Consider the following 27,977-nt stretch of genomic DNA (forward strand, 5'->3'; position numbering starts at 1 on the left):
TGTAACAATTGTTTTAGTTTAAAAATTTTGTCCCACTGCTTTTTTTTTTTTACCAGAGCAATAACGGTGGAAATGACCACATATTTTGCAGTCAAGACATTGGCATTTGTCTCTTTGCAGAAATTGACTTTTAAAAATAAACCAAGACTGAGAAATATTCATTAGAGTAAAAGGTGACAACTAGCTCATCTCTGCCCTATATGAGCACAAGAAAACGTTATACTTCGTTAGACTTTTTATTTGCTTAAGAGTATATGCTACTTGTTTAAAAAAAGTTAATATTTAGAAATACATTTTTAGTGTTGTAACACTGAATTATCAAAAGTTCACACTGTTTTTCTCATTAAAGATGATATCAATAATCTGAACAGCACAATATCGGATTATAAATCATAGTGGCGCATCCACACATTTTTTTAAATACCTGAAATAAAAGATGTGCAAGTCAGAGTACATATATCAACATGGGTAAAGCTTTGGCAAGGCAAAACCTGTCGGTACAAAGGTCTTGAAACCAAAAATATTTACTGCAATGGTCCCCCACCAAATTATCTTGTATGATTAATGTACAAATCAGGTAGCAGGGCTACAGTTTTCAGTTACATATCTGAGCACCTGAACCATTTTTTTTATAAACTTTGCAGCAAAGAACATTATACATATCTGACACATACAGCACCTGAAATGCAGTAAAATGTATTTCATAGCTATTTAAAATGTGAATGCTGATTTTCTACCTAAAAGAGATTATGACTGCTATCATGTACTATTACATTTAATCTAATTGTATGTAACTGCACCTAAATAACTAAAAGTAAAAAGTTAATACATTGATGTATATACACCTGAATATTGGGCTCCATAAAACTGTAGATTAAAAAAAAATGCAATATGATTGATTTGAAATGCCATAAAATACTGCAAGCTCTGTAACTGTCTCCTTTCTCTATATTACAACAATACACAGAGAAAAACATTCTTTGCTTCCACTCTTTGCATCTATATATATATGTATATTTTCAGTTTCTGTTTTTAGTAACATAAAATCTGACCATCAGTTGCACAATAATACGTCGTCATCAGGCCAGCCTGCTTTCCAGTTTTTCTCTTGTCACAATGTCAGTGCTGGCTGAAGTTTTTAAACATTATATTGCATATGTTACACGTCCTGTTAAATGAGTCCTGCCTGCTCTCACATCACTGCAGGCAGAGTTGCATCCGCTCTCCCTCAGGTCATAAACTGCGTGTAGCCCTCGGCACCCGTTACTATGACGTCCATCCAAATGCGCATGGCCTCTGGGGACGGTGCCACCATGAAATAAAGTCGATCATGAGTCTTCACACAAAAGGTTAGCGAAGGATTCGGACTCTGTAAGGACAGGAAAAAAAAGACAATGTGTGTGTTAAAGTCTGAGAAGACGGAGAACAGCAGGGCAGGAAAAAAAGGCATGTCGCTGAAGAGTAAAAAAAAACAAGCATGACGAAATGTACATGAACATGAAGCCGCCTTTGATCTCTTTTGCCTTCTGCTGTAAGAAATTCTCTTTATAAAAAGACGCCTGTCTGTTTAAACTTTCACGGTGTGCTCACCAAAGTTGGTGCTGTAGTGTGAGTGGTATGGAGCTTGATCTGTCGATGTTGACAGTAAACAGAAGGTGTTGGAAAAGCACTCATTACCTTAGTTGCGCTGCGCAGGTGATCGTAATACACCTCTTCTATAGCTTGGAAGTAGATGACACCCTTTAGTTTGGTCTCATGTTTATCTGAGAAGTAAAAACCATGAGGAAAATAAAAATGTTGTTAATAAAATTTTTTCACATTTCAATTTTTTAAATATCTTTTATTCCTAGATAGAATAAAAAAATAAACAAAAAGGAAACTTTTTAAAAGCTTTGCCTCAGGGATTGAACATGCATGTGGTAGAAGTGAATTCTAGCGCACAGAGCGATTCACCTTAAAGCATTGTCTGTCTCAATTTAACACTGTCTGCCACCCACTGCAGCTTCTCTGACAGACTTTGCTTTGCGCTACTTAGCGCAAATTAACACCTCTCTTCAGATTGATTCTATCTGGTAGATGATTTGAAACCACTGTTTTAGGCTTGTCAGCCTCTAGTGAGCCACCTTCGCACCTGTCGACGCTTAAGATTTATTACTTTCCCTTTTGAATTTTTTTTTTGTCTCGCCTCTATTCGTTACACAGATCTGCTTAGTAATGGGATAAATTGTTTTTGTTTCATGTTTTTGAAGAGTTGTAAGTGCAGTATTGTTACTTAGAACTGAGCCAGGGGTAAATCTACACCCCCATCCCTCACAAACGCTGGGCTAGAGAAAGTATTGCAGTTTATTTCATCATCATCATCATCATCACCATCATCATCATCATCACTACTAACATGGGGAGTGAGGGGGTGAAAAGGCTACACACATGAGCAAAGCATGTCTGAGAAAGAGAGAGAACATCTTAAAGAAAGACAGGATGATCGGAAATTGAGCGAACCCAGATATAACATTTCACCAGAATATGCCACTTTGTCAATGCCGTTGCATTGGTTTTGTTTGTTTGTTTAACCTTGTTATTTCTTCTCTTTCTTTTTTTCACATTACATATTTTGAATTATACCAAGCAAGAACAGAAAACTGATGTGCTTTCTTTTAGACTTAAATTCAACACACTACCAATTTGTCAAAATAAATTAAATATAGTAAAAAAAAAGCTGTACTGAAGATTAATAAATATAAATTCCAAACTTAAAAAATAATAGTAAACTATTTGCTGACAATTTAATTAGGAATAAATACAACAATTACCTTACCTACGTAATAAGAGAAGGTCCTTTTAAGTCGATCAAAGACAAACCAGCGTTTTTTCCAAGATTTGATCTTGCCTCCCATCTTCACAAGATGGCCCTTGCACATTTTCTCTTGAACAATGACATATGCACATGTGTCCACGCAGTGGCCTGATGACTCCACATGAGAACGCAGGTCAAACTCCTCTTTTCGAATAGGCAGGTAGCGCGTCATTGGCCGAGCCTGAGAAGGGCAGAGCTTGGGATTAGCTACTGTCTCAAATATTTCCATAAAACTGAATTGCTCAGGGACACATAAAAACAATATATTTCATGGAAATATTTTATGATAATTTTGATGTACTGATCACTACATTTAGGAAGTGTCAGAAAAATGTCAATTCATACAGTAGTGAAAAACCCAGGTTGAGTTCATTGTTTTGGTTATGTCAATTGTCTGTGTTTGAAACATTGGTGTCCTACTGCCCTGCCTTGCCTTGCCTCTGTCTGTATATATACCCCTCCTCTTCCTCCCATCTTATCTTCTTTCTGCTGTGTCCCTCTCACCATCTGTCTGCGTGTCTCCTCTCATCCACCTGCTGTGCGGAGCTGCTCTATGTGCATTCATGCCTTCCGTCTGGCCCAGTCAAGCTGAGCCAGTGACCTCATAAAGACTTTTAAAGAGCAACTCAAAACATTCTCTGACCTCAGAGCGGCAGCAGTGAAGCTCGCTGCTGGGTTTAGAGTTGTACGGAGACAGTAAGACTGTCAGTTCGAGTGTGTGTAGGCGCGACTCTACTGTGTGCGTTTCAAACACTTCTATTTTTAACACTAACATGGTGTTATGTTTTATATACACATTACATTACACTAAACATTCAGTTAATTCTTATTCAACTAGTTACAAATGTAATAAGCTAAAAGGGTCCTCTATTTTCTGGGTTTCTGCATGTTGTTGATGTCACACTGACTTTGATTTGACAGGAACTTCTTCAATACTACTAAATCAAAATCGCTTCACTATTTTTTATTTTGAATTATGCCAACATTTCTCATGAAGCCTTTAAAAAAAAAAAAAAAAAAAAAAAAAAAAAAAAAAATTATATATATATATATATATATATATATATATATATATATATATATATATATATATATATATATATATATATATAATAAGAATTAAATAAATTTAGACAAATAATAAAATAACAAAATAATACAATTCAATAAACAAAAATATATAAAAAAATTCTCATGTTTTTTTTTTATAGCCTTAGTGCCACATCACTGACCCAAGTATACAGTAATTCATATATACATATGAATGTACATGAACTAGTGATCTATAAAGGATTATGATTATAAATATTAATATTTATTTATGACTTATTAATGTAAGCCTTATGTACTGTCCCTTTTATCTCTCTGGGAAATGTGAGTGTTATATGTCTGCCTAATAAAAGACTGGCCGACTATCTGAGAGCAGTTCATTGAGGTGTTCACCAGACGTACTGACCTGAGAACATTGTTTCTCTCTCAGCTTGACCTCTTCCTCCACAAGTCTCTGTCTGTGTGCAGTCTCATCCTGGAGCCTCCTCTCCACCTCCTCTCGCCGTCTTCTCTCAGCCTCCAGCAGCTGCTTTCGTGCCTGGACTTCCCTCTCCTGACAAAAAAAAAAAAAAAAAAAAAAAAAAAAGAAAAGAAAGGAAAAAAGACAGACAGACAGATTAAGACACAGAGGGGCTTCAAATCTACTGTGAGAACATTTAATAGGCAATAGGGAAAAAAAATACATACAAATACATAAAATACACAGTGCGGTGCGGGGTGACTGGGGATGCATGAAAAAATAATTCAGCAAGAGATTGTCTGAGTGAGTATTACTGTCGGAGAGCTTGTTAAGATCCAGCCTTTCATGTCTATCACTCTTTGTAGGTAAGAAACAATCTTTAATGCAGTAATGCCAAAGGGACCAGGGGCTTCCTTTTTAAATTCATGAAAAAGATCTCTTTTATATGAGAGACAGGGAGAGGGATAGATTATATTTCACAGACAATTAAAGATTAATGGTACTCACTCGACTCTCCACCAGTCTGGCTTTCTCCTGCTGGGCCTCCTTCAACATCTTCTCCATCTCCTCCAGCCTCAGTCCGGCCAGCCCATTGCTGCTAAGGGAGAAACACACGGTTACTGTTTCTGCGCTGCTTCCAGTGGCAGAAGACGACACTGCCGGCCTCAGAGCCTTCATTTAAATTCTACTGAATATTACAGAAGTGTCATAAAAATAAAAATAAACAGATTACAGTAAAATAAACATAATTCCAGTTATCTAATACAAACTCGGGGTAAAAAAATATTATTCAATTATTATATATTTCTTAAATATAATTGTTAAGCATTATATACTCTAACGATTTAGAAAGTTAGGGGTTGGTATGTTTAAAAAAATTATCTTATGCTCAACAAGGCAGCATTTATTTAATCAAAAAGTAATTTAAGTAAAGTAAAAACAGTAGATTTCTGAAATATAATAATTTAAAATAACCGTTTTCTATTTCTATTTTATATATGTCTTCAAATGTAATTTATTCAGTAGCCATTTCTACAGTATTTATTTTCACATGATCCTTCTTTCCAACATGTTTAAGTAAGACATCTTATTATTATCAGTGTTGAAAACGGTGCTGCTTAATATTTTTGTGGAAACAGTGTTACAGGGTTTTTTGATAAACAGAAAGTACAGGAGAAAAGCATTTATTAGATGGTATTTTATTATTTAAAAGTGTTTCCTGTCCATTTTGAACAGCAGTGTGCATTCAATAATGTAGCACAGTTAGTTTGGTTAAAATTGCATTTGTTAAAATATCTAAATACCACTTGATAAAGTAGATAGATTTAAAAATGCTTTTTTACTTCTTTTTTTTTTCAACTCTCGGCATTGTCTTATCTTTTCTAAGCCCTAGGCAACCACGTTTTTGCCACAGGTTAAAAAATACAAAATCATGTGCATCATGCTCCTTCCTGCTGGTTCAAGAGTATGTGATTTTTTTCTGCTTCACTTTTAAGTAAGGACCTACATGCTTTTTTGATGGGCCTCCTTTACCAGCTCAAAGGAAAAAGGTTGATCGAGGGTGAGCAGGGTTATAAGAGTTTAAAACTGCTGAAACATCTAACAGAAATGTAAGAATGCATGGTCAAAGATTCTCGTCCAGACTATCGATGCTGAAAAGTAGGGCAACATCAAGAGAATGTCTTTTCATGACTTCAACATCTGACGAAACACCTGAAGCCTCCCTGGCTCCAAGGAGCACATACTTTAAAATGACATTCTGTGCTCGTTCTGCCTCGGGACAAGACCAAACTTTGAAGACGAGAAGAATAGCACATCTCTTTGTGTCAATGTATGTGTTGTCATGGAAACAACCCAGGAACTATTCTGGTAAAATGATTAAAAAAAAAAAAAAAAACATTTATGAGGAAATTGGGCAGCGTGACCCGTTGTCAGGGGAAAGGAGGCAGAACAAGGGTTCCCTTGACAACTGTGTCTCACCTTTCAGGTGAACAGGTGGAGTTGTTGCCAGTAGATACGCTGGTCTCCACGCTGTCAGAGCTCTCCAAACTCAGAGTGTCATATGCTGACTCTCCAGCTGGGGGTGCTTGGTGGTGCAGAATGGAGTGGTGTACCATGGGAGCACCTGAAGGTGGGAAAGGGGAGTGAGAGTCCTGTGGTGCCCCCCAGTGGTTCTGTTTAGGATCCATAGGCCTGATTCTGGAATCATCACAAGTATAGAGCCCTAGAAAAATACATCCAGCGATGATCAATAAAAACACAGAGCTTTACAGTATTTCTACAACCACCTTTATGTTATACGGCGCAGCAACTTAAATTATTCAACACACACTGTTTACAAACTAATATGAGTGATGGCTACCTCTGCCATGTAGATCCAATTGTCTCTTGGAGTCTAAGTCTAAATAAGCAGGAGACAGATCTGGGAGACTCTGAAGATAAAAAAAAGAAGAGATAAATAGAAAGTGACACATTTGAAGATATTTATACAGTTATAATGGAGCAACGGTGAGGGTTTTGTAGTCAAACCACAGCCTTTATCTGTCTGGCTAAGTACATGACACATTGCTCAACCTAATATTTGAAGGATTAAATACACATTACGTGTCAGCTTTGTCCCTGAAGTAAGAATAATTATTGTTTTAATCCAACTGAAATCAAACTTTGGTCAAAATCAAAATCGGCCGGTCTGTCAGTCTGTCTGTCTGTCTGTCCGTCCATCTGTCTGTCCATATATCCATCCATCCAGGGTCAGAAAGCTCTTGGATTTCATCAAAAATATATCAATTTGTGTTTTCCGAAGCTGAGCAAAGTGTTTACAGGTTTGAAACGATATGACGGTGAGTAATTAATGACAGAATAAAAAATTCTGGTTGAATTAACCCTAAGAGTTGTTTAAAAAAAATGCAGACCTTATATTGTGGCCTCTTCACAACAGTCAGAGGTTATAGTTTAAACGGTCTTACTTTGGTGGGTGTGTTTCTTCCTGATGTGCTCATATTGGAAGGCGGGGGTGTAAAGGTGCCGTTGTTCTGTCCCAGCTCACTGTCCTGCTTATAGATCTGACAGCAAAATATCTCAGTGTTATTCATCCCTCATTTATTAATATTCTCCATCCAGAATGACAACTATGGCAACTTGCCCCCGCAGCAAGGAAGAAGACCACACCAAAGCAACCAAACCCGGCAACAAAGACCAAACCTCAAGCACTTTACATAAAATTACTGAAATTAATTTGGCAGTTTTATCTGAAGAGATTCAAAACAAAAGGTAAACTAAGGACAGATAACTTAAGGGCAGAAAAAGGATATAAGGATGCAAGCAGAAGAGAAGACAGATTAATGAAGAAAGTTTACCTGCATAGGTTTACGTGAGGAGATACACTTAGCTGGCAGAGGGGGAGGACAGGCATGACTGGGCTCCCCTGCTGCCATAATCTCCTGGTACCAGCGCTCTGAATCTAGCCTGGGGATTGAGGGCCTAGTCCATGCAGGCTGGGTCTGAAGTGCAGTCCAGGTAAAGGGAGGATGGATGGGAAAAAGAGGAAAATTTGATACAGCAAGGAAAGAAGAGATACATGCATTGAAAGTATGGAGTCGTAAATAAAAAGTATCTCTCATAAAACCACGTAACCTTGAAATCCCACTTCATTCAACTCTCTCTTCCACAAGAACAAGCCAGATTGACACAAGCTATGGTAAATAACTACAAACTCATCAACACCAGGAAATAACACACACCTCAACAGGAAGTGACTGGGAGGAGCCACACTGGGATGTGTGGCTGGAGTGGACAGGGTCAGCGACAATAGCTTGGAATGATTGGACTGGAGATGTGGGGGAGGGGTCAACTTTGGGCATCCCGAACAGCTGGTTTAACTGACTGACTGTCACATACTCCTTTATACAATCAAACCATCACACACAAACACAAAATGGAATGAGGGCACTATAGGTATACAAAAGCATTAAGCTGGCATAGCAAAGGCAGAGGATATAACAACGACAAGGAGAGCTGGAAAGAGAAAGAGACAGGAAGAAATGAAAAATAAGAGCTCCAAGAGAAGACAGCCAGGGGGTTATTCTGACAGCATCATAAAAAAAGTCACAAACTAGGAATAAATGGCATTGGAAAGGGAAACAGGAGGTGGTGAGGCAAAGAAAAAGGTTCTGTCATGGATGAAAGAGTGAGTGGAGGAGTCATACCTCACGAGGTGTGTCTGATGTTACAGCCAGCGGTAGACAAAGAGCATTAGAGAAGGCAGTCTGGGCGGGGATACATCCGTTCCCATACATCTTATATACATCAGAGAGTCTGAGGTACTCCTGAGCATACACATTCATCCATCCGTACACACATCCACAAAGGATATCAGTTCATATCTCAAATGACACTAGAAGTACTGCACCAGAAATCTTCATGCACCCACTGGAAAAGGCATGCTTGTGCCCAACACATTACAAACATGGCACGCACTTCAACATCTCCAGTGTACACACAGACAGCATGTGTGACACAGAATGTCAATGTCCACCATATCACAGTCCCATGATATGTGACCATACCATTCATAAATGGCCTGAACATAACAGATGACATGCTAGATTGAGGCAAACAACACTCACAATGTGCATATTAAAGTCTCACACAAAATGAAAACCTGTTTGTAACAGTTCAATTGATGAATGCTAAAAAAAAAATCACAAATACCCTTCAACTCAAGAAACGTCTGCAAGCATTCCAGGTCTTGACACTACACAACACGTATTTACACTACCAAAAGTTTAAGGTCAGTTTTTATTTATCTTAATGGTTAATTGAAAGAAAGAAGCATATTAACTTTTATTCAGCAAGGATGCATTACATTTATTCAAAGTGGCAGTCAAGACATTTAGATTACTAGAAAAATGTTTATTTCAAATAAATGCTGTTCTTTTGAACAACAAGATTGCAACATTGATAAGAAATTTGAGAACCAAATTTGCATATTTGTAATATTTCTAAAAGATAATGTGACACTAAAAAGGGAGAAATAGTTATGCTGAATTGTAATAATATTTAACAATATTTATATTATTGTATATTCATACTGTATCTTTGAACAACAAATGCAGAACCTTGGTGAGCACAAAACACTTCTTTCAAAAACATTAAAATAATATTACGGACCCCAAACTGTTGGTAATGTGTTATAATGTCTAACACATCAGTAGGGTTGGGAACCAAAAAATGAATCTTTTTTAGAGTGGGTTATAATTTGGGATTTTCCTTAGTTGTCAGTTATAATCATCAAAATTAAAAGAAATAAACATTTGAAATATATCAGTCTGTGTGTAATGAAGTTTAAAGTTTTGAATGGAATTTGTAAAATAAATCAACTTTTTGATGATAATTATATGACCAGCACCTGTGTGTGTGTGTGTGTGTGTGTGCGTGCGTGCGTGTGTGTGTGTGTGTGTGTGTGTATATATGTATATATATATATATATATATATATATATATATATATATATATATATATATATATATATATATATATATATATATATATATATATATATATATACAGGTGCTATATAAGTCATTATGTTTCACAGATGGTTCTTCCACATGCATGTGGGTGGAATACATTTACTGCAATATTTATTCAGTTATCGCACATCACTACTTTTTATTTGAAAGCACCAAATATTGGACTCCAAGTCATTAATTTTAATGAAGTCTAGCACATTATAAATCAGTGTAGTGACTGACTGGTTATTCATATGACTGTGTGTTTTGTCTGTAGTATTCCATAAAAATAAATGAATGAAATTTGTTCAGTACCGTGGTTGTTACTGAAACCATCTTATCACTTGATAATGAAATTGCATATCTTTTAGTACTACCAAAATCATTAGTGGGACCATTAAGGAACCATTATCATTAAATTCTTTACAATTCCCATCTCTACTCATCAGCCACACAGACACATGTTCCTTATGAAGGGTGAAATGACTAAACTGCACAAGCGCATAAGTGCAAATGACATAATGGTATTGTTAGTTTGTAAATCCCTCACAGCTGTCCTGGGATCATGCTTTTACCTCCTGTGGCCTGTTAGAATATATCTGAGGGGTAGATCTTTGACAACATGATGAGGGGAGCAGAGAATTTTGGGTTGGGAGTTCATTTAAAAGGTCAGGTTCACTGATGTAAAGCACTTCCTGTTTTGAATATAAACACCAAAGTCAGACAGCACTGAACAGACAGTGTTGCACAAACCATGCCAAAGAACATTTTTATATCATTATTTTTTATATCATTATTTGTCTTATCAAACTTCTTCAGATTCCCTCTACATATTTTATGTCTGATCAAAGAGGCATCGACATGAAGCTTATCGCCGATGGTGATAAACCAGAAAAAACGTGCTCATCACTGCTAAGCGGGAGATGAGTATATCCCTACGGACACCACCACCATCAGGATGTACACAATGATATGTTTATTTCAAACTAATGCACTAAATGAGAAAAAGCACAGATATCTCATGATTTATAATGATTCTAGTTTAGATCCCAAGGCTTCTGTTTACCAGCTTATACAAAGTAGTTTGTTTGCCAACCAAAAACATCTCAATTACCCATTGGTGAATTCAAGTCATGGCTGTTGAATGCTCTTACCTCCTTAGAGTTGGCAGGCTTGGAGGAAGTCTTTCCACCGGTCAGGCTCTGGTACCTCTTCTCCAGGGCAGACAGTCTCTCCTTTTCCTTACAGAGAAAAGTATACAAAGTCAAATTTACCATTAAAGGAATATCCCAGGAATATCCCTTTTAAAGGAATACCCCAAGACAACTTGCTGAAGTTCAAACCGAGCATCAGAATGGGGAAGAAAGGGGATTTAAGTGACTTTGAACATGAATGGTTGTTGGTACCAGATGGGCTATATTTCAAAAACTGCTGATCTACTGTGATTTTCATACACAACCATCTCTAGGGTTTATAGAGAATGGTCCGAAAAAGAGAAAATATCCAGTGATCCTTGTTGATGTCAGAGGTCAGAGGAGAATGGGCAGACTGGTTAGAGATGACAGAAAGGCAACAGTCACTCAAATAACCACTCGTTACAACCAAGGTATGCAGAATACCATCTGAACACACAACACATTGAACCCTGAAGCAGATGGGCTACAGGAGAAGAAGACCACACCGGCAAGAACACGAAATGGAGGATAAAATTTGCACAGGCTCACCAAAATTGGACAATAGAAGATTGGAAAAATGTTGCCTGGTCTGATGAGTCTCGATTTCTGTTGCAACATTCAGATGCCACAAATGATGTCAACTGAGCTTAAATGAGCAGTTCACATACACAAGAATGAAAATTTCCTAATAATTTGTTAACTCCCATGTTATCCAAGATGTTTGTGTCTTTCTTTCTTAGGTTAAATTTAAATGAAAAAAAAAATCTCAACCTTCTGAAGCATCTGTAGGGCCATGGTTCTATCTTTGGCCATCCTTTCACAATCCTGCGCTGACTGAATTCCAAGTTGATTAGCCTGGATCTCCAGAGCTGCCATTTTCTCCTACATAACCAAGAGAAATGTTTAAATAGAGGCCGTGGTATGTATGTCATTCCAGTTTAATACAGGATCAGCAGCTCAGTACTGACTTTTGAGTCCTAGAACTGTCCTGAGAGGAGTGTCATTACCTTCCTTTTGACCACACTCCGGAAATACTCTGCCTTCTCTTGCAACAGCTGCCTACTGACCGTCTCCTTCTCCTCTTCTATGCCACTCTCTCGCTCCAACTGGCGGAACTCCAAATCCTCAAAGCGCTTAGTGGCTGACTCCAGTGCCTCCACCTTCTACAGACACACACATGCACAGATGGACAGAGACAGAGAGGGAAAGACAGAGGCAGACGAACAGATGGGGGAAACAAACAAGCAGACAGACAAATGTTCCTCAATGACATGCCGAAGAAGATCACTCTGTCTGCCAAACAATGTTTGCTGTATGGAACAACCTTTTATTTTTTTTCAATGCATTTCCTGAAAACAAATTTCATACACATCTTCTGTTTGGTGCTTATTGGTTATAAAGTGTACAAAGATACAAAACAATGAGGGGATTCGCTCAGTTCATTACCATATCAGTGAATTAGTGAGGAGATTTAGTAATAAAAAGCACTTAAGCAAGATTGGAAAGCAAAAGGCAGGCATACAAATAAATGAATTCCATGCATTTTCTTTGCCTAAGAGCAGAGGTGCATCATAATGATCATGGTTGTTCAGTGAGTGTGTAAACCCTTTATTGCCATGAGCATATTGTGGCTCGAGAGGGAGTGCAGACACACAGCCAACACACACAGCCATAGGATATTTGTGCAGTTTGTACAGATCCAGATTCTAACAAGCTGCCCAGTTAAGGCTGTTGTATCATGTCATGTGTTTTACCCATTAATTGCTAGTGATACTGAAAGGTGATATACTCCAATAGCTATTTTCATAGTGTATCTTGTGTACAAATGTGATTAAATAAGAGTAAATACATCAGTCTTCTTTGTTAATGTCTTATAAATAGATTGTTTGCTATTTGCTTTGCTCTTATTTAGAGAATGACAATATATTAGTATCATATATGTTTTCGCTCAACATTAGAGATTTTATATATATATAGATATTGATATTCAATTAACGCGTGTTAATTCCCTTTATATTTGGATTACCCTTGCTAACACATCATTTAATATTTTAGTACATGTAATTTAAAATAACCATTTCCATACTGTGAATTCATATTTAAATATTAGTTTAAAATATATAAATTAACTGTGCATTTAAAACAACTTATTTCTATTTAGACAAATAACTGTAATATCAGTTTGTGGTATGAGTCCAAATTATAATATTGTTGCATTCAGTTTTATTTATTTGACTATCTATTTGAAAGTATAACTGTTTTATGGTGTTCTGGCTTATTTTTAAATACTGGCTAGAATAAGCGAACCACCACAAGCATCTCTGTTTCATACATACACAATAATCCAGTAGCAGAGCTCTCATTTATGCTACTGTAAACAATGGAGAAAAAATTACTTAATAAACAATTTATTTACAAAGTACATCTACATAGAATACTTAAAAAGAGTAAAGTCATTTGCAGTTATGTATTTAATTTAATTACCATCAAGGCTTTAGTATTAAAAATCAACGAAACACACAAAAGCCACTGGAGTGACTTTTTTTTGTTATATATTATTTGTTTGTTTATTTCCCCTAAAAAAGAGGAATGAAACACTGGATGCGAAATTTTAAGATAAAAAAGGCAAATTGAAAATTCAACACTAATTCAGTGAACTAATAATAATAAAAAATTAATCAGGAGATCAGTCGCTAATAGTTATTTGAATCTGACAATTCTTTCTTTTCTCCTGCTTCTCTCTGAAGTGAAGTGGTTGTATACATTCGATAGTCATTGTGACTCTCTCGGGCAGTCTCAAAGCACACACTGACCCTGGTCAGCTGTTCCTGTAAGTGCTCCCTCAGTGATTCGGGGCAATTATGAAGCTGGCCCTTCAGCTCACTGTACGAATCCCTCAGCCTGGCCAGGACATCCCGCTCAGCTGAGACTTTTGCTCTCTCCTACAAAAACATTACACACACGTAACATACACACTGGTCAAATACACACGCGGCGAGCCAGTAATGGTGGAGAGGGGAGAAAACAAACAGGAAACTGCTTAGATAAAGTCACCATGCTGTGTTAAAACAGAGGTTTAAATATGGGGTTGCCGTGGCACTCAGAGCCCATATTGCCGTAAACTAAATCTGAGCAGAATAAATAGTTATCAAATAGTTAAACAGAACTCTATTCCACTCAATACATCTATTCATAAATAATTTTGTATTATTTCTAAATATCTTCATTTAGCCTCAGGATTGACTGTTTTGGGATATCTGTTGCCTTTATGAAATTTGCACACATTTTCACACTTTTGTTGATTTGTGAATTAAATGTTTTATTATAAATACCTTACATTGACTCATCTTTATATTGCTGTCTAGAACAGAGATTTCTGTGCGAATTATTGTGAATGTGCAAGATTTACAATTCCTTTGTAAATGGTTAAACTACTTATGCTTCAAACCTGTGTGTTTACGATTACGATAATCCATTAAAATTACATAAAAACAAATACAATTTTGCAATATCAAGCAGCATAACGGGCTGTTTTTGTATAGGTAAAATAACCGGAAGAGGATAACGCCAGAAGCCTTGTACATTTAAGTTCCAAATGGCCACACCCACTCTTTAAAAATAAGGTGAAAGTTGTAGATTTTACTCCAAATAAATTGAGTTTTATCGAAAGACTGATCGAAAAATGTCCATTCAAACTACATGTAGTGTAGTCAGTGTCATTTAGATTAATGAAGAGTTAGATGTCAGGCTGTTAGAAATTAGCATGGTAGTAAAAACAGAGCCACAAAACTTGTCAGGAAAAACAAACAGGAAACAGGGAAGCATGCTTCATAGCTTGTGTTTGTTGTTGGTACCTTCTCTTTCTCCCTCTGAGTTGAATTTTCCACTTCATTCAGTTTCAGCTGAAGTTGATTGATGATCTCCAGCTCTGCCTCCACTTGATCAAGCTCCGCCCTCCGTTCCCCCTGCAGTAATGCCCTCTCCATCTCTGCCTGCCAATAAAACGACACATTCAACAGTCTGTTCACTTCCATATGTTTCAGTTCTGTTTCATGAATAGCGCAGATCTGCTGATCAGGCACAATCCTGTATTCACATCGATTTTAATATGCAACACCAAAGATGTTTCTATGCATGGCAGATGGTGATGCACTGATGCAGATGAACAGATTTTACAAGTTCTTATGTGAAAGTCTACATCTCTCACTCTCATTCACGCAGTTTTGATGGAACTGAAGGAAGTTATGTTCACTTTGTATAAACCTCACATAGACAATGGACTGTAGGTGTAAGATTTAGTCTAACCTCTTGTCTAGACTCCTGTATCTGCTGTTCCATGTCATTGACACGAGTCTTCAGCTCGTCCACTCGAGCCATAACCCTGAGCTGCTCTTCCTCCAGATAAGCTCTCTCCTGCTGCCCAAGCACTGAAGAATCTTCATGCTGAGAAAGCATTTGTCAGTTACAACTTGTGTTGCATGTTTGTGTGTGGTGAGGCCACTCAGACAATGGTTGCAACAAATAAACTCTACCAGGGATTCTAACAGTGAATGAAATGAATGAATACCATTTTTTTCTAAAGAAAGGGAGAGAAAAAGGCTGAGAAAGACGTGTGTTTACAGACAGAGCAGATATGAAAGCAAATATGAAAAAGTAGGTGGATTCAAAAGGGACTACCAGCAGACCACAAGAGTTAAATGTATGTTTACTTTTCCATTTACAGTACAACTTCTACAAGTACCATACACCTTTGAGTGTTTTAGCCAAATCTTGCATGTTCCTATACATCATAATGTGTGTGCAAATATGTCTGTGTGCTCATTCAATCAGTTTGGGTGTTTTCCAAAATTCTGAGACCACTTTTTTGTATTTTGATACACCTTTTCATGGTAAATTATATTATTAGTGTTACAATTTGAGTGAAATTTATGAAAGAAAAATTTAAATTTTTTAGTATTTCAGATGTAACAAGGAATCTGCAAGTATTATAATTCCCCCATAATAATTTGCTTACAGCTTATGAAAATATATATAATTCATTACAGTATACATTATTAATACCTTTATAATGCATTATACATAGTGGCATCAAGTAAAGTGTACAATTTTGTGTAAATGTGTTTTTCTTGCATTTTCTGATTTAGATAACTGTAAACTATTGTTATACATTTTTTGATGTACAAATAATGTATCGAGTGACTACATGATGTTAACATTAATAGTATTATTAAACACAAAAAAACCTAATATTATGATAGATTTTACAGACATAGAAAATAAAAATAAGATAAAATAAAAAAGATCATTTAAAATTCAGCAGTAACGTCTATATCTTGAATCTGCACTTGATAAACCAATAAACAGTTACCCAAAAAATTTCATTTCCTCATGTTGTATCTGAACTGAAACGGCTTGATTACAAACATTTAAAATATATTTTATTATGTTCCACAGAAGGAAAGTCATACAAATTTGGAGAAAAATTAATTGAATAAATGATGACTCTACAAGCTCATGTCAAACTTAATAATCATGCTTTCCCAAATTATCAATGTCACAAATGTACTCATTTGATTAGTGACCTAGAAATGGTGCAGAATCTTAATATTTCTTAATCATTTGTGTTTTTTTTTTGTTTAAAAATGCAAAATCCAAATCCAAATCCTGTGTATTTAAATTAGGTTTTGAAGCTCAATGTGATCTCAGATCTTTGGAGCTTACTGTATTTCTCTCTCGGTATAGTGGGAGTATCTCCGATAGTTTGTGTGCAATAGTATGTGTGTGTTGTACCTCCTGGTGCTGGCTCTCAGTGCTGCTACACTCCTCTTTCAGGTTCTCCTCCTCACTCTCTCTCTGTCTGTGAGAGCTCTGGGCTAACCCACTTGCAGGGTCAGGGCCGGGTCGCCGAACAGAGACCTCCTCCATCCCTGGAAATTGACACGCCCTCCCTGTGTCCATGCCCACCGGAGGGTCACTCTTATTATACTCGGCACACAAATTCAGGATGGTCTCAAGTCTCTGTCTCTCCTATAAACAAATACACACACAAGGTTTCAGCTGTGCACACATCACAAAAACTCATACAACGGTCTGAAATAATGTAAACACACAGTTAACACTCTCACTCGCTCTTTTAGGAGCTTAATTTGGTACTTTGTAAACTAACTGCAACTTGAACAGAACATAATGATTTCCGCTTATGACCCTGTGTGAGCCCCCTTTAAAATCCTACTGGATTCTTTCAGTACCTAGTATGTTAAAGAAGTGAAAATCCTGAAAATCTTCGAAAGAGACTTCAAATTCACAAAAACCTTCCTTCAACCCTGTTACTGACCCCCAAACCTCTGAGCACACTCAAACGACCTTTCACCCGGCTATGATAGTCAGCTGCTGCCATCACTCAACCTACATTTAGTTTGTGTGTGTGTGTGTGTGTGCGCACTATACACGTACAGGCTGCCAGAGTCCCGATGTTCTCTCGTAGATCTAGCCGGACTAACTAGTGGCATTTGGGGCATTGGGGCTCATTATATTTTACATGGACAATACCCATCTCTGCTTGGCTAGACACCAGTGGCATTACTAAAATAGCATGGCAGGGGACAGTGCTCTCATAAGAGCACAGCCATCCATTTCAGCTAATCAGATTCGATTCTGATGAAGTAGGGAATTATTTATACAAATATAATTAACAATAGACAGGCCTGAGACTCAACAGAGTATGAGACGAATACAGTATTTTATTAACTACAAAAGACTGAGTTTAGTGCACTAGGTGTTCAGTGCTGTAAAGTCTTTATCACAGAGCTATTATTTCACCAGACCAGCCAATAAAATGTCTCGAAACATATGCTCTTCCCTTTTAACGAGGTCTCCCCTGTCAGGAGAGTGCAGACAGAGCACTGGAACAAGTAAACGCTAACTGATGGGTAACGTAGCAACAGCATTCTTCTCCAACAAAAGGGTGTCAGCACAGCTAGTATGCATGCTGAAGATGCCACAACAGACCAACACAAAGCACAACGCACTAAACCTCTGTGTGCACACGCTACTTTATGACACGACTGTTGTCTTTTTGGGCACAGCAGCCAAAATGGTGAATTTACTGCATTCTTAGGAGCCTGAAAATCTACTTAAGTGTAAGCTTGAATTTGCTGTGTTGATTTTTGAGTCTTTCTAACATTTTGTCTTTATTACTTACTCTCCCATAAACAAAGTCAATTATGATTTTTTTTTAATCTGTAGTTTCTGTGGCTTAAGTGGTAGAGCATTGCATTAGCAGCGCAAGGTTGTGGGTTTGATTCCCAGGGAGCACATCTTAGGTAAAAAATGTTAGCCTGAATGCATTGTAATTCGCTTTGGATAAAATCATCTGCTTAATGCATAAATACAAATGTAAATATGACTTATGTGAAGAGGGAGAAAAGGGACTTAAACACATTATTAACCTTACCCAAACCTCTGTATTTCAAGTATTCATTAATCACAATGGAAAACAGTGTGTTTATTGCTAAAGCTGATTTTTAGATGTTTTAAATCTGGTAAACAAAGAAAAAGAAAAATGAAAACGAATCTCTCATCCAAATTTGGTGCCATATCGCCCTCATGTGGTTTATAGTATGAAATGTTCTGGTTCTCTAGATTCCACAAACACATGACAGGAACAAAGGGCAAAATGACCTCCAAAATCTTCAGTGGGCAAAAAGATACACATCTAGATATACTTTGAAGACGAAGAGTTCGTCTTTGTGTTTGTGTGTGGTGCAAAACAAGTTCTCTACTTGAGCATCGTGACCCAAAAATAATAAATGCAATTAGCCACACTAAACTGAGGTTTAAAAGGGAAAACAAAAATACTCTCTAATTCTCACTGGCATTAAAGTCTATGTGTCCAATTAAATCTGTCACTTGATGATCTGCTTCATAAAAATGATTAGGCCAAATATTTGTTCCATGTGTTAGGCTGACACTGATTTTTTTAAATCATACTTTTCTGTTATTGTTCATGCCTGTGTAATTGTATTTGTCCTAATCATCCTGTGAAAAAAAAGTTTGCGATAATATTAACACATAAAATGTTCAAAGGTTTGGGCCAAGAAAATAATTCAATACTTTTATTTAGTAAAGACATCAAACTGATCAAAAGTGACGGTAAGAAAGATTTGTATTGCTATAAAAGATTGCGATTTCAAATTTTTTTTATTTTTATGTTCTATTCATCAAAGAATCCTGAAGAAATTGCATAAAATAAGCAGCACTGCTTTTTTCAACATTGATAATGATAAGAATTTTTTTCTTAGAGCAGTAGTCTACTCTTGAACAGTATCAGACTGATTTATAAAAGATTGTGAACCTGAGGACTAGAATAATGCAGAAAATGTAGCATTGCCATGACAGGAATAAAATTTTAAAATAAATCACAATAGAAAATGGTTATTGTAAATAGTAATAACTTTTCACAGTATTACTATTAGTATTAAATGCAGTCTTGGTGAGCATAAGAGACTTTCAAACCCTAAATTTTGAATGGTAGTGTATATTTCAATAACTTTGCTCGGTAAGTGCTGGGTTAACACTGAATGTTAAATGTAATATCTGGTTCCTAAACGACACCAGCTGGGAACCACTGTTGTTAAGGATACAGCGGTCTAGAAAATGTATGTGTGACAGTGTGTGTGAGCGAGATAAAAGGAAGGCGGAGCACATAAATACTACAGCAGAACAGAAGAAACATTTTCAAGCCAACTGGGCCATGACCTAGAACGGAGTAAACACAGACACGTGAGGGGATTTAAGAGTACATACTGTATGGCATTACCCCACAAGCAATATTATCTCTCGTCAGGCTTAAATCAAAAGATCAGATGCCTAAAGCTTTTTCTCTTGTAATTCACTTCTTGCCTTGTTGTTTTTTTTTCTCTTAAATGCTTTACTGGTTAAGCACCAGTTGAAATCACAGCGTATTTAACTTCTGCTCCATCTGTAATCCCAAAATGTGTGATCATACGTCTTAACACTAGCATGCTGTGAGGTCACACCTCTGAAATCTCCATTTTTGAAGCTAGCAATCAATGTCTGTGCATGTTGTGCATACAGATTAGCACTAATTACAGCTCAGCTGTGCTTAAATGTGGCACACGTCCTTTGAAAAGGTGATATTAACCTGAGAGCATCTTAAAAAAAAGAGCATTCAGCTCCTTTTGGACAAAAACTACCTTTCAAGTTGCCACACTATTGGACAGAGCTGTGCTGTAACCATGACAACAGTGCCAGACAGACCAGAGACCACAGGACAAAGTTTAACCCAAACAGAGTGAAAACATGTTCATAATACACCTAATGTTCCTGCCATTGTCTTGAAACGCTGACCGGAGACTTAGTATGGAAAACGACTTCTTATCCTGTATTAATTCAGATCAGTCTCATAGTAAATGTCCAAAAATAGTTTTTCTCGAGGGAATAACAAGAACTGTCGCTGCCACATATAATTATGCTTGTGTGAGTATTGTATTTTTAAGAAAGGTTACAGTACTTCATCATAAAAATGGCATTAACGAGTTGGTTAGAGGCACTGAAGATGTATAAAATTTCAAGGATAAATAAGGTGGCGAGGAACAAAGATGATGAATGGCAAATACCATTCGGGAATTTGAGATGCACCCATGGAGCGTCTGGGGTTTTTAATATGTTTAAATGAGAGATGAGGTCTATGCGTGGTTAATTTAGGGGCCTATGGTGGAGACGAAAGTTTAGACTGTTAAAGGAGGACAGTATGTGTGTGCATATGAGGAGGAGGGCAGCTCAAAGCACTGAGATTGTGTCGGGTAAATATAGTCTCTGGGAAGCCACACGTTCTGCACATGAGCATTTAAAATTCCTTAAATCACGTGTTATTCCTGACTGCTCTATGTCTTTACCAAAAAAAACTAAAAACATAAAAACACAAACTCCACCCGTTGACTTCTAAGTCCACTCCAAAAGCCAATGACACTCTAAGCCTCATCAAAAAAATACTCTCATCAGTCCTCTACAGCAATCAATATCCATTCTACTGCATTCACTTAGACAAGCTATGACTTTATTAGTACCAGAACTCATATTTAGATCAAATTTGAAAAGTAAAAAAACACTTCAGCATAGCCTACATCAGCATTTGGGCCTCTGGATCATAGTCTTCTAATTGAAAACAAGTTAAGTATTTGGGCACAATGGACTCAATTTATATCTCATGATCTTAAACATTTGATCTTAAGTATTTTGCTTAAATGATTGAAATTAATTTGAAGATAAATAATTTACAAAACTAATATTTAAATGTGTGGGTTTTAACAGAAAAAATGCAAAAACCTTCAAATAAAATTTAACATGGAATAACCTACAGTATATAACCAATTAATTGATCAAAATGAAGTATAATAGTGTTATTGTCAAGTGTTATTACCATTTTAAATAACTTTTTCATTTTCATATAATTTTTAAATGCAATTAATTCCTGTAGTGGCGAAGCAGAATTTTCAGAAGTCATTACTTCAGTATTAATATTTTTGTGTAAACCATAATGCATTTTTTTCAGGATTCTGTGATGAATGGGAAGTTCAGAAAATTATCAATTTGAAATAGAAATCTTTTGTATCATTATAAATGATAAATGTCTTCATTGTCACATTGGATCAATTAAATGCATTCTTGCTAAATAAATGTAATAATTTATTTTTTTTAAAATCCTGACCCCACACTTTTAAATGGCATTTTACCTCAATTTAATTATTTCATAGTTTAATGGTAAAACTAGTACTTCATGAATAAGTGTGTCCAAACCTTTTATAAATACTGTAAATATACACATGATCAGACATACCAGCCTCTCCATTTCCTGCTCACGCATCCTTTCTTCTCTTTGCCAACGATGGTACTCCAGAAGGTCTTCCTCTTTGTCGCTGACCTCTGAAATGCTGTTCTTACGTTCCCGTGTGCGCGGCTGAACCTGCCGAGGCTCCCTGGAGTTCTTTCTCTGGTTACGGGGACTAGTGAGGGGAGAGACACCAGCCTGAGAGCCAAGAGCTGGGGTTAGACCCCCCTTCTGCTGGTCCTTCAGTTTCGTATTTCCTACTTCTTCCTCAGCTGTGGCTCTTCGTTGAAGACGAGGACTCTCTGGTACAGTCCGGCCACGAGAGGTCGAAGGAACGCCGGGCAGAGCTCCAGGGAGAACTGGTACCCCAAGGACACCTCTGCGTGCTGTGGACGGGCTGAGAGGAGGAAGTTCACGCATGCTGGATGGTTCTACACCACGACGGGATGACTGGGGACTGTCTGGAGGAAGGAGTGCACGTGAATGGGACTGAAGACTGGAAGAAGTTTCTTGGACTGATGAGCCAACACTGGATCTAGGGCTAGAAGATCCTGTTGAAGACAAAGAGATGAGTCTAGCATTGACCTGTCTGCCTAAATCTCCAGATGCAAATGAGACAGGCCCAGAAGAGGAACCATGGGCCAGATATGGACTCTCACCTCTGCGGTTCATCACTGGACTTGAGGGGGTTTCAGTTAAGGCTTTTTGAAGCCTGGAACTTTCTTGATCCTTTAGCCCTCCATTGGAACTGCTGCCTTTGGATGCAAAAGTGCGTGGCTGTGGCACTGGGGCCTGGACAATATGGGTGTAGCTGGTAGAACGGGTATTAGTGGAAGACCCTGTACTGCTAACCACAGAAGGGGTGGAGAGGGGGGAGAAAGGAGGACTGGTATTTTCATAGCTGGAGCTTACAGACAAAGTACCAGGACTGGCTGGATGGGAGACAAGACTGTGGCCGCTCCCGTTGAGCATGAGCTCACGTTGAGCAGACTTTGGAATGGGGTGGCGGGCATTTTTACATTGCTCAGATGAGTAAGTCTGGCCTTCATCCATAGTCAGAGAATTCATAATGTCATGAAGATCCTTGTCAATAGAGCGCACAAGAGTGCCTTGTCCAGGACGAGGTCGCTCTTGCAAAGGAAGGTGGTTTCCATTGAGCTGCCGATGGGTTTCTGTGGAGAATAAACAACATCACTTGATGATCCTACATTTTATTAGATTTCAAATGTAGCAGACTTATACAACATATGTTCCAGGTAGGTTCCAGGCCAATAATCGAATGCGATTTTCATGCACATCTCGTCAGTAAAGCCGGTTCTGTGATTATTAGCAAATCTCCGGCATGTGCTTTCAGATGGAGTGCGTAAAACACAGATGCGTAGTTCACTGACACCTACGTAATATCGCATTCATAATTCATAATAATATTGCATAGCTCTGTGTAGTAAATTCCGCTCCATCTGAAAGCATGTGCTGGAGATTTGCTACCAATACATTTTACATTTTAAAATATATGAATGTTTATTTTAAATTATCAAATATTTTCACAATATAACAGTCTGACTTTAAACATTTTACTACTTTTTTTTGTATTTGACCCAGAACCAAACTTTTTATATTGAACTATGATGACCCATTAAATAAAAAAACAAGCTACAAACTTGTTTTTTAACTGAACAACATCCAAACCTAAATCAGACATCTATCTCTCAAATCTGGCAATCACATGGATATGAAATTCTAAATTTAAAACTGTCAGGGCCATATTTCACTCATACCACATGTGCTCTAAATCCATGCAGGACAGAGCTGGGTAAAATGCATTCAAACACACACATCCCCCTCTTTTACACACTCTGGGTGTGTCTCTCAGCCTACACACTGTGGATGGCATGAATCCCACCCTCAGCCCAAAGGTCAGAGCAGACCGAGGAGAATGGATCTTGAATTATGGCATGACTCATTCTGCACACTCAAGACCAGCTGAACGCACTCAGTTCTGTTCGCTCTCTGCAGCCAGGGCCAACGGTGCACTAACCATGCAATAAACACGTTATTTTAGTCAGAGCTGTGGCACAGTGGGGAGAACATATGTGCACAACACATACGGGAAGTGACTCCACAAATATATTAAAAAAAATACATTTAATTACCTTTCTTTTATTATAATACAAAAAACATTTTTGTCATAAGAAACAGTCGCTGAGGCCTAAAATAATTTTATTTGTACAACCAATTAGCAAATTCCATATTGTTAAATATAATGCATTTTAAAGGGGTGGTTGATTGCGATTTCACGTTTTTTAACATTAGTTAGTTTGTAATGTTGCTGTTTTAGCAAAACAATATCTGCAAAGTTGCTGGTAAGGGACTACAACCAGCTTCTTCCTGGGTCTGTTACGTCACGATCCCAGATAAACCCCCCACCCAATGCAACATGCAATAAAAGGGGCGAGACCATGTTCTCCTGCTTTAGAGAAGAGGAAGAGAAAACTATTGGTGCAGGTAAAAATCTGTAAAAATATGGATCGTGATTCTGTCTTCTAACGATTCTAATAGATTCACAAGTTTCAAATGTTCTAAAGCAGCGGTTCTCAATCTTGTTCCTCGCGTCGCCCTGCTCTGCATCTCTCTCTCTCTCTCTCTCTCTCTCTCTCTCTCTCTCATTCAGATCGTTAGATCAGCTCAAACAAAAGGTTCCATTTATACACATTTTCACAAAGCAATGAGCGTTATACATGGACGCGCATATTGCTGCTGTGCTCTATTAAAGCTTTAATCAGAATAAAACTTTATATTAAAAGATAACAGATGCAGTAGCATTTACAAACAACAGTGCATCTAAAATTATTAGACAACAACTAAAAAACTAAACATTAAGAGCCGTGCTTGCACAGGTTCTGCGCGATCCTCATTCATTCATTCATTTTCTCTATGTCTCAATCGGGCTCAAATTTATAAGCAATACAGAGGACGTGATTGTTTAAAATACAACCGGAGCATATTCTGAGCTTGAGAGGGGCGAGATGTTCAGACGCGCTTGAGGCAGCTTAGCGAATCACAACACACTTTAGTCAGCTGACCATTCTCAGCCTATCGTGTATTTCTGAGGGAGGGGCTTCATAATAACAGGAAAAAAATCGACAGAAGAAGGGACAGATCGGTGTGGAGCAAAGGTAAATTATTTGGAAAAAAAATCTGTTTTTGAAAAAATGAAGCATTAACATGTTAGACTGCACCCCATAAACACAATCAAGCCTAGAAAAAAAAATTGTAAACAACCCCTTTAATTATTCTCAAAATGCATAATTAGTTAAGGTTTATTTTCCAAGTGCCGGCAACTATAATCAGAAAAAAGATCCATTTCAATGTTTAAAGAAAAAAAGCAATGTTCTCTGCAGTTAATACCCACAATGGCATAACAACAATGTTATATTCATCACTGTCGTGGTGCCATGTTCTTTTAAAATGTCCAATCTGGCGTTCAAGGATTCTAAACTAACAGGGTCAAAGCCAGGGTCACCCAACAGGGGACTTCCAGCAGTTGACAGAGTGCTTGTTGTGGCCATTCAAATTCCCATTCTTTTCAAAGCGATTTCTCAAGGATCTCACTTCCTGGATTCTAGACTCTTTGAAACGATTCAATGCTAAATGAGTGAGAACAGTGTTTAAAATGGGCAAAGATACAGCTGGAGTTTTCTCCAATAACATGGATACTAAAGAGGAAGGATTAGGCCGAGTTATTTTAGGCAGATTTGTGTCACCTGAGCAGTGTCTGGAACTTGTTATAATTATCTAGGGTACAATGCCTCTCTGTGACCCGTTTGCTATAACGTTTAGCAATTAAATCAACATAATGTGCACCATTATTCGCAAATGTAGTGCACTCTCTCCCTCTCTCGCTCGCTTTTTCTGAGTGCCTTCAGCAACTTTAACTCCCTATTGCATCCAGAGCAGTTGTCTTACAATACCAGATTCCAGGTCAGTGTAAATTTCCTTCTGCATATATACCTGAATGGTTTTTGTAGGTACTGGTAAATCCAGGGCTTCCACCTGGCATCAAACTCTTCATCCTGAGGGCCTCCTCTGGGTGGTTAAAGCGGAAAAAGGATGACTGACCAAAACACAGCATACACCCTGAGAAAATAGCATACACAAGCAGAACAACATCATTAAAATACCAAAAGAAAAGAAAGTTTACTGTATTATGATTAAAAAAAATGAAATTATACAGTGGTTTATGATGGAACTTCTAAATGAAATTATTTTAAGTAAACAATATTATTAATAAAAAAGGCTAAATTCAAGACTGCACCTTATTACATTAGGTTATACCAGTAAAGCCATTTTTTTACCAGAATAAGGAAACTGTCATAGGATTTGTGAAATAAACAGTGTTTATAAGTCAGCTGACATTTTCTGTGACCTTTTCCAACAATTTTATTGGGTGGAGTAGCTGGTGCTATACCCAGCAACCCTGAATGGAGCAGAGGTTTACTTCAAGAAAAGTCATCTGTTGAAAGTGTAATTAAATCTTCATAAACTTGACTTTATTCATTCAAGGTCATTTTTAAAGCATCCGAATGAAACAAAACAGGGGTGTGGATGAAACATAATAAAGCCAAACAAAAGTAATCAGTACGGGTACAAGCCTGAATCTGTGTCCTTATTTACATGTTTTATTGCAACTCATATCACAACTTTTCCTGCCATACCATAGAGTTGAACAAGTCAAACAATCTGATTACACTAAGATTGTCTATTAGTAGAAAATGTACACATACATCCTATATAACACTTTGTCCCTCTGTCCTATTAATCAGAGCACTTTCATAAGGCCAGAGGGACAAAGTGTTAATGTGGATCAATGCAGAATCTGTCAAAATGCCAGAGAATTATGACCCAGACTTCCATTTCATAATGAACATTGGCACATAAGATCAGTATGACTCATTGATGACTTACAGTACAGTAGAGGACAGGAAATTACATGCAACACTATAATATAAAACATTTATAATAAACTCTTTATAACACTGGTTCACCTCTGTGCATATATTACTGTCATTGTTGTGGTATTTTCTAAATTAAACCACTTTCTCTATTATGGCTATGTCAAAACTGAACCTCATAAAGTGTCCAAGTACTGTACATATATGTGGCAAAACTAAATTATAAACACAACCAAGAACATGGATGTAGCCACATATTTGAGACGGAATAAGAAACAGACTGTAATGTTTTACAAATCAAACACATTCTTCATTTCAGAAATAATCTAAAGGGGGGCATCTGTAATGGTTGTGGGCCAGTCAAAGAATTAACTCAGAAAAGCATTAAAAGAAAACATTCAGTTTGTATAGTTCCTAAAAATGTAGTACAGACAGAATGAATAAGGTCAAATCACTGATGACAGACTATAACCTCTATTTACACAACTAAAGACTAAATCAAAAAGGCATATGGCACAAGAGGGCATCAGAGGGGTCAGGCTGGGCATAATGAGGTCAGAAAAGGGTTCATATAGGAATTCATTAGAAAGGTCAAAAATCTGAGAATATATATTGCAGTGCCGGTATATTCTATTAAGCCTAAATGTATTTTGAAAGCGTTCATGTGAGCATTAACATTAGGCTACTTTACATTTAAGTGTGTGAAGTAGCTTACATTTAATGGTATTTAAATTATGGGGGTGGGGGGGGGGGTCATGTTAATACCCGTATCTTAACCCCTTTGCGGTCAACGATACTAACTTACATACATTTACAACATTGCTCAATTACAGTAAAGTTTGGCTATAATATATTTAATTTAGGCAGCTATAGTTTAGATTTTTGAGATAAAAAGTCAAATCGAGTTATAACATATTAATTTATGATTTTTCTTAAAACACATTAACCAGCACAACTGGGTTCAATGGTCTTCGGAGTTCAAAAACGCAAAAACTCTACAACGTAACAGGTGAATCATTGGTAAAATGTTGAAGATAAAGCGGTTTCACTTACCAGGTTTGGAAAATAAGACACAAACTTATATCCAATCGACTGGAAACGCTGGGAAACGACGGACACTGTGTTT

General features: G+C 37.2%; 1 protein-coding gene across 8 annotated transcripts; it reads right to left on the minus strand.

Moving 5' to 3' along the window:
* Positions 1-39: 39 nt before the first annotated feature.
* On the minus strand, positions 40-27,977 carry LOC113049334 (pleckstrin homology-like domain family B member 1). Of its 8 annotated transcripts, XM_026211601.1 has the most exons (23): positions 27,905-27,977; positions 25,911-26,036; positions 22,559-23,071; positions 21,909-22,450; positions 16,841-17,077; positions 15,356-15,493; positions 14,905-15,042; positions 13,864-13,992; positions 12,058-12,213; positions 11,822-11,932; positions 11,030-11,116; positions 10,451-10,570; positions 8,570-8,689; positions 8,105-8,263; positions 7,721-7,864; positions 7,331-7,426; positions 6,727-6,796; positions 6,345-6,588; positions 4,872-4,962; positions 4,311-4,457; positions 2,816-3,035; positions 1,678-1,763; positions 224-1,369 (listed from the first exon to the last, which is right to left on the minus strand). In XM_026211601.1, the coding sequence occupies exons 2-23, from the start codon at positions 26,029-26,031 to the stop codon at positions 1,229-1,231; spliced, it is 3,810 nt and encodes a 1,269-aa protein (XP_026067386.1). In that variant the 5' UTR covers positions 26,032-26,036; positions 27,905-27,977; the 3' UTR covers positions 224-1,228. The 8 variants fall into 8 exon arrangements, with proteins under 8 accessions (XP_026067385.1, XP_026067384.1, XP_026067386.1 ...); XM_026211600.1 differs by having other exon boundaries at positions 40-1,369; positions 4,872-4,959; positions 21,909-23,071; XM_026211599.1 differs by having other exon boundaries at positions 40-1,369; positions 21,909-23,071.

This window comes from Carassius auratus, chromosome 30 (assembly GCF_003368295.1).
Source record: "Carassius auratus strain Wakin chromosome 30, ASM336829v1, whole genome shotgun sequence".
NCBI classification, from domain to species: Eukaryota; Metazoa; Chordata; class Actinopteri; order Cypriniformes; family Cyprinidae; genus Carassius; species Carassius auratus.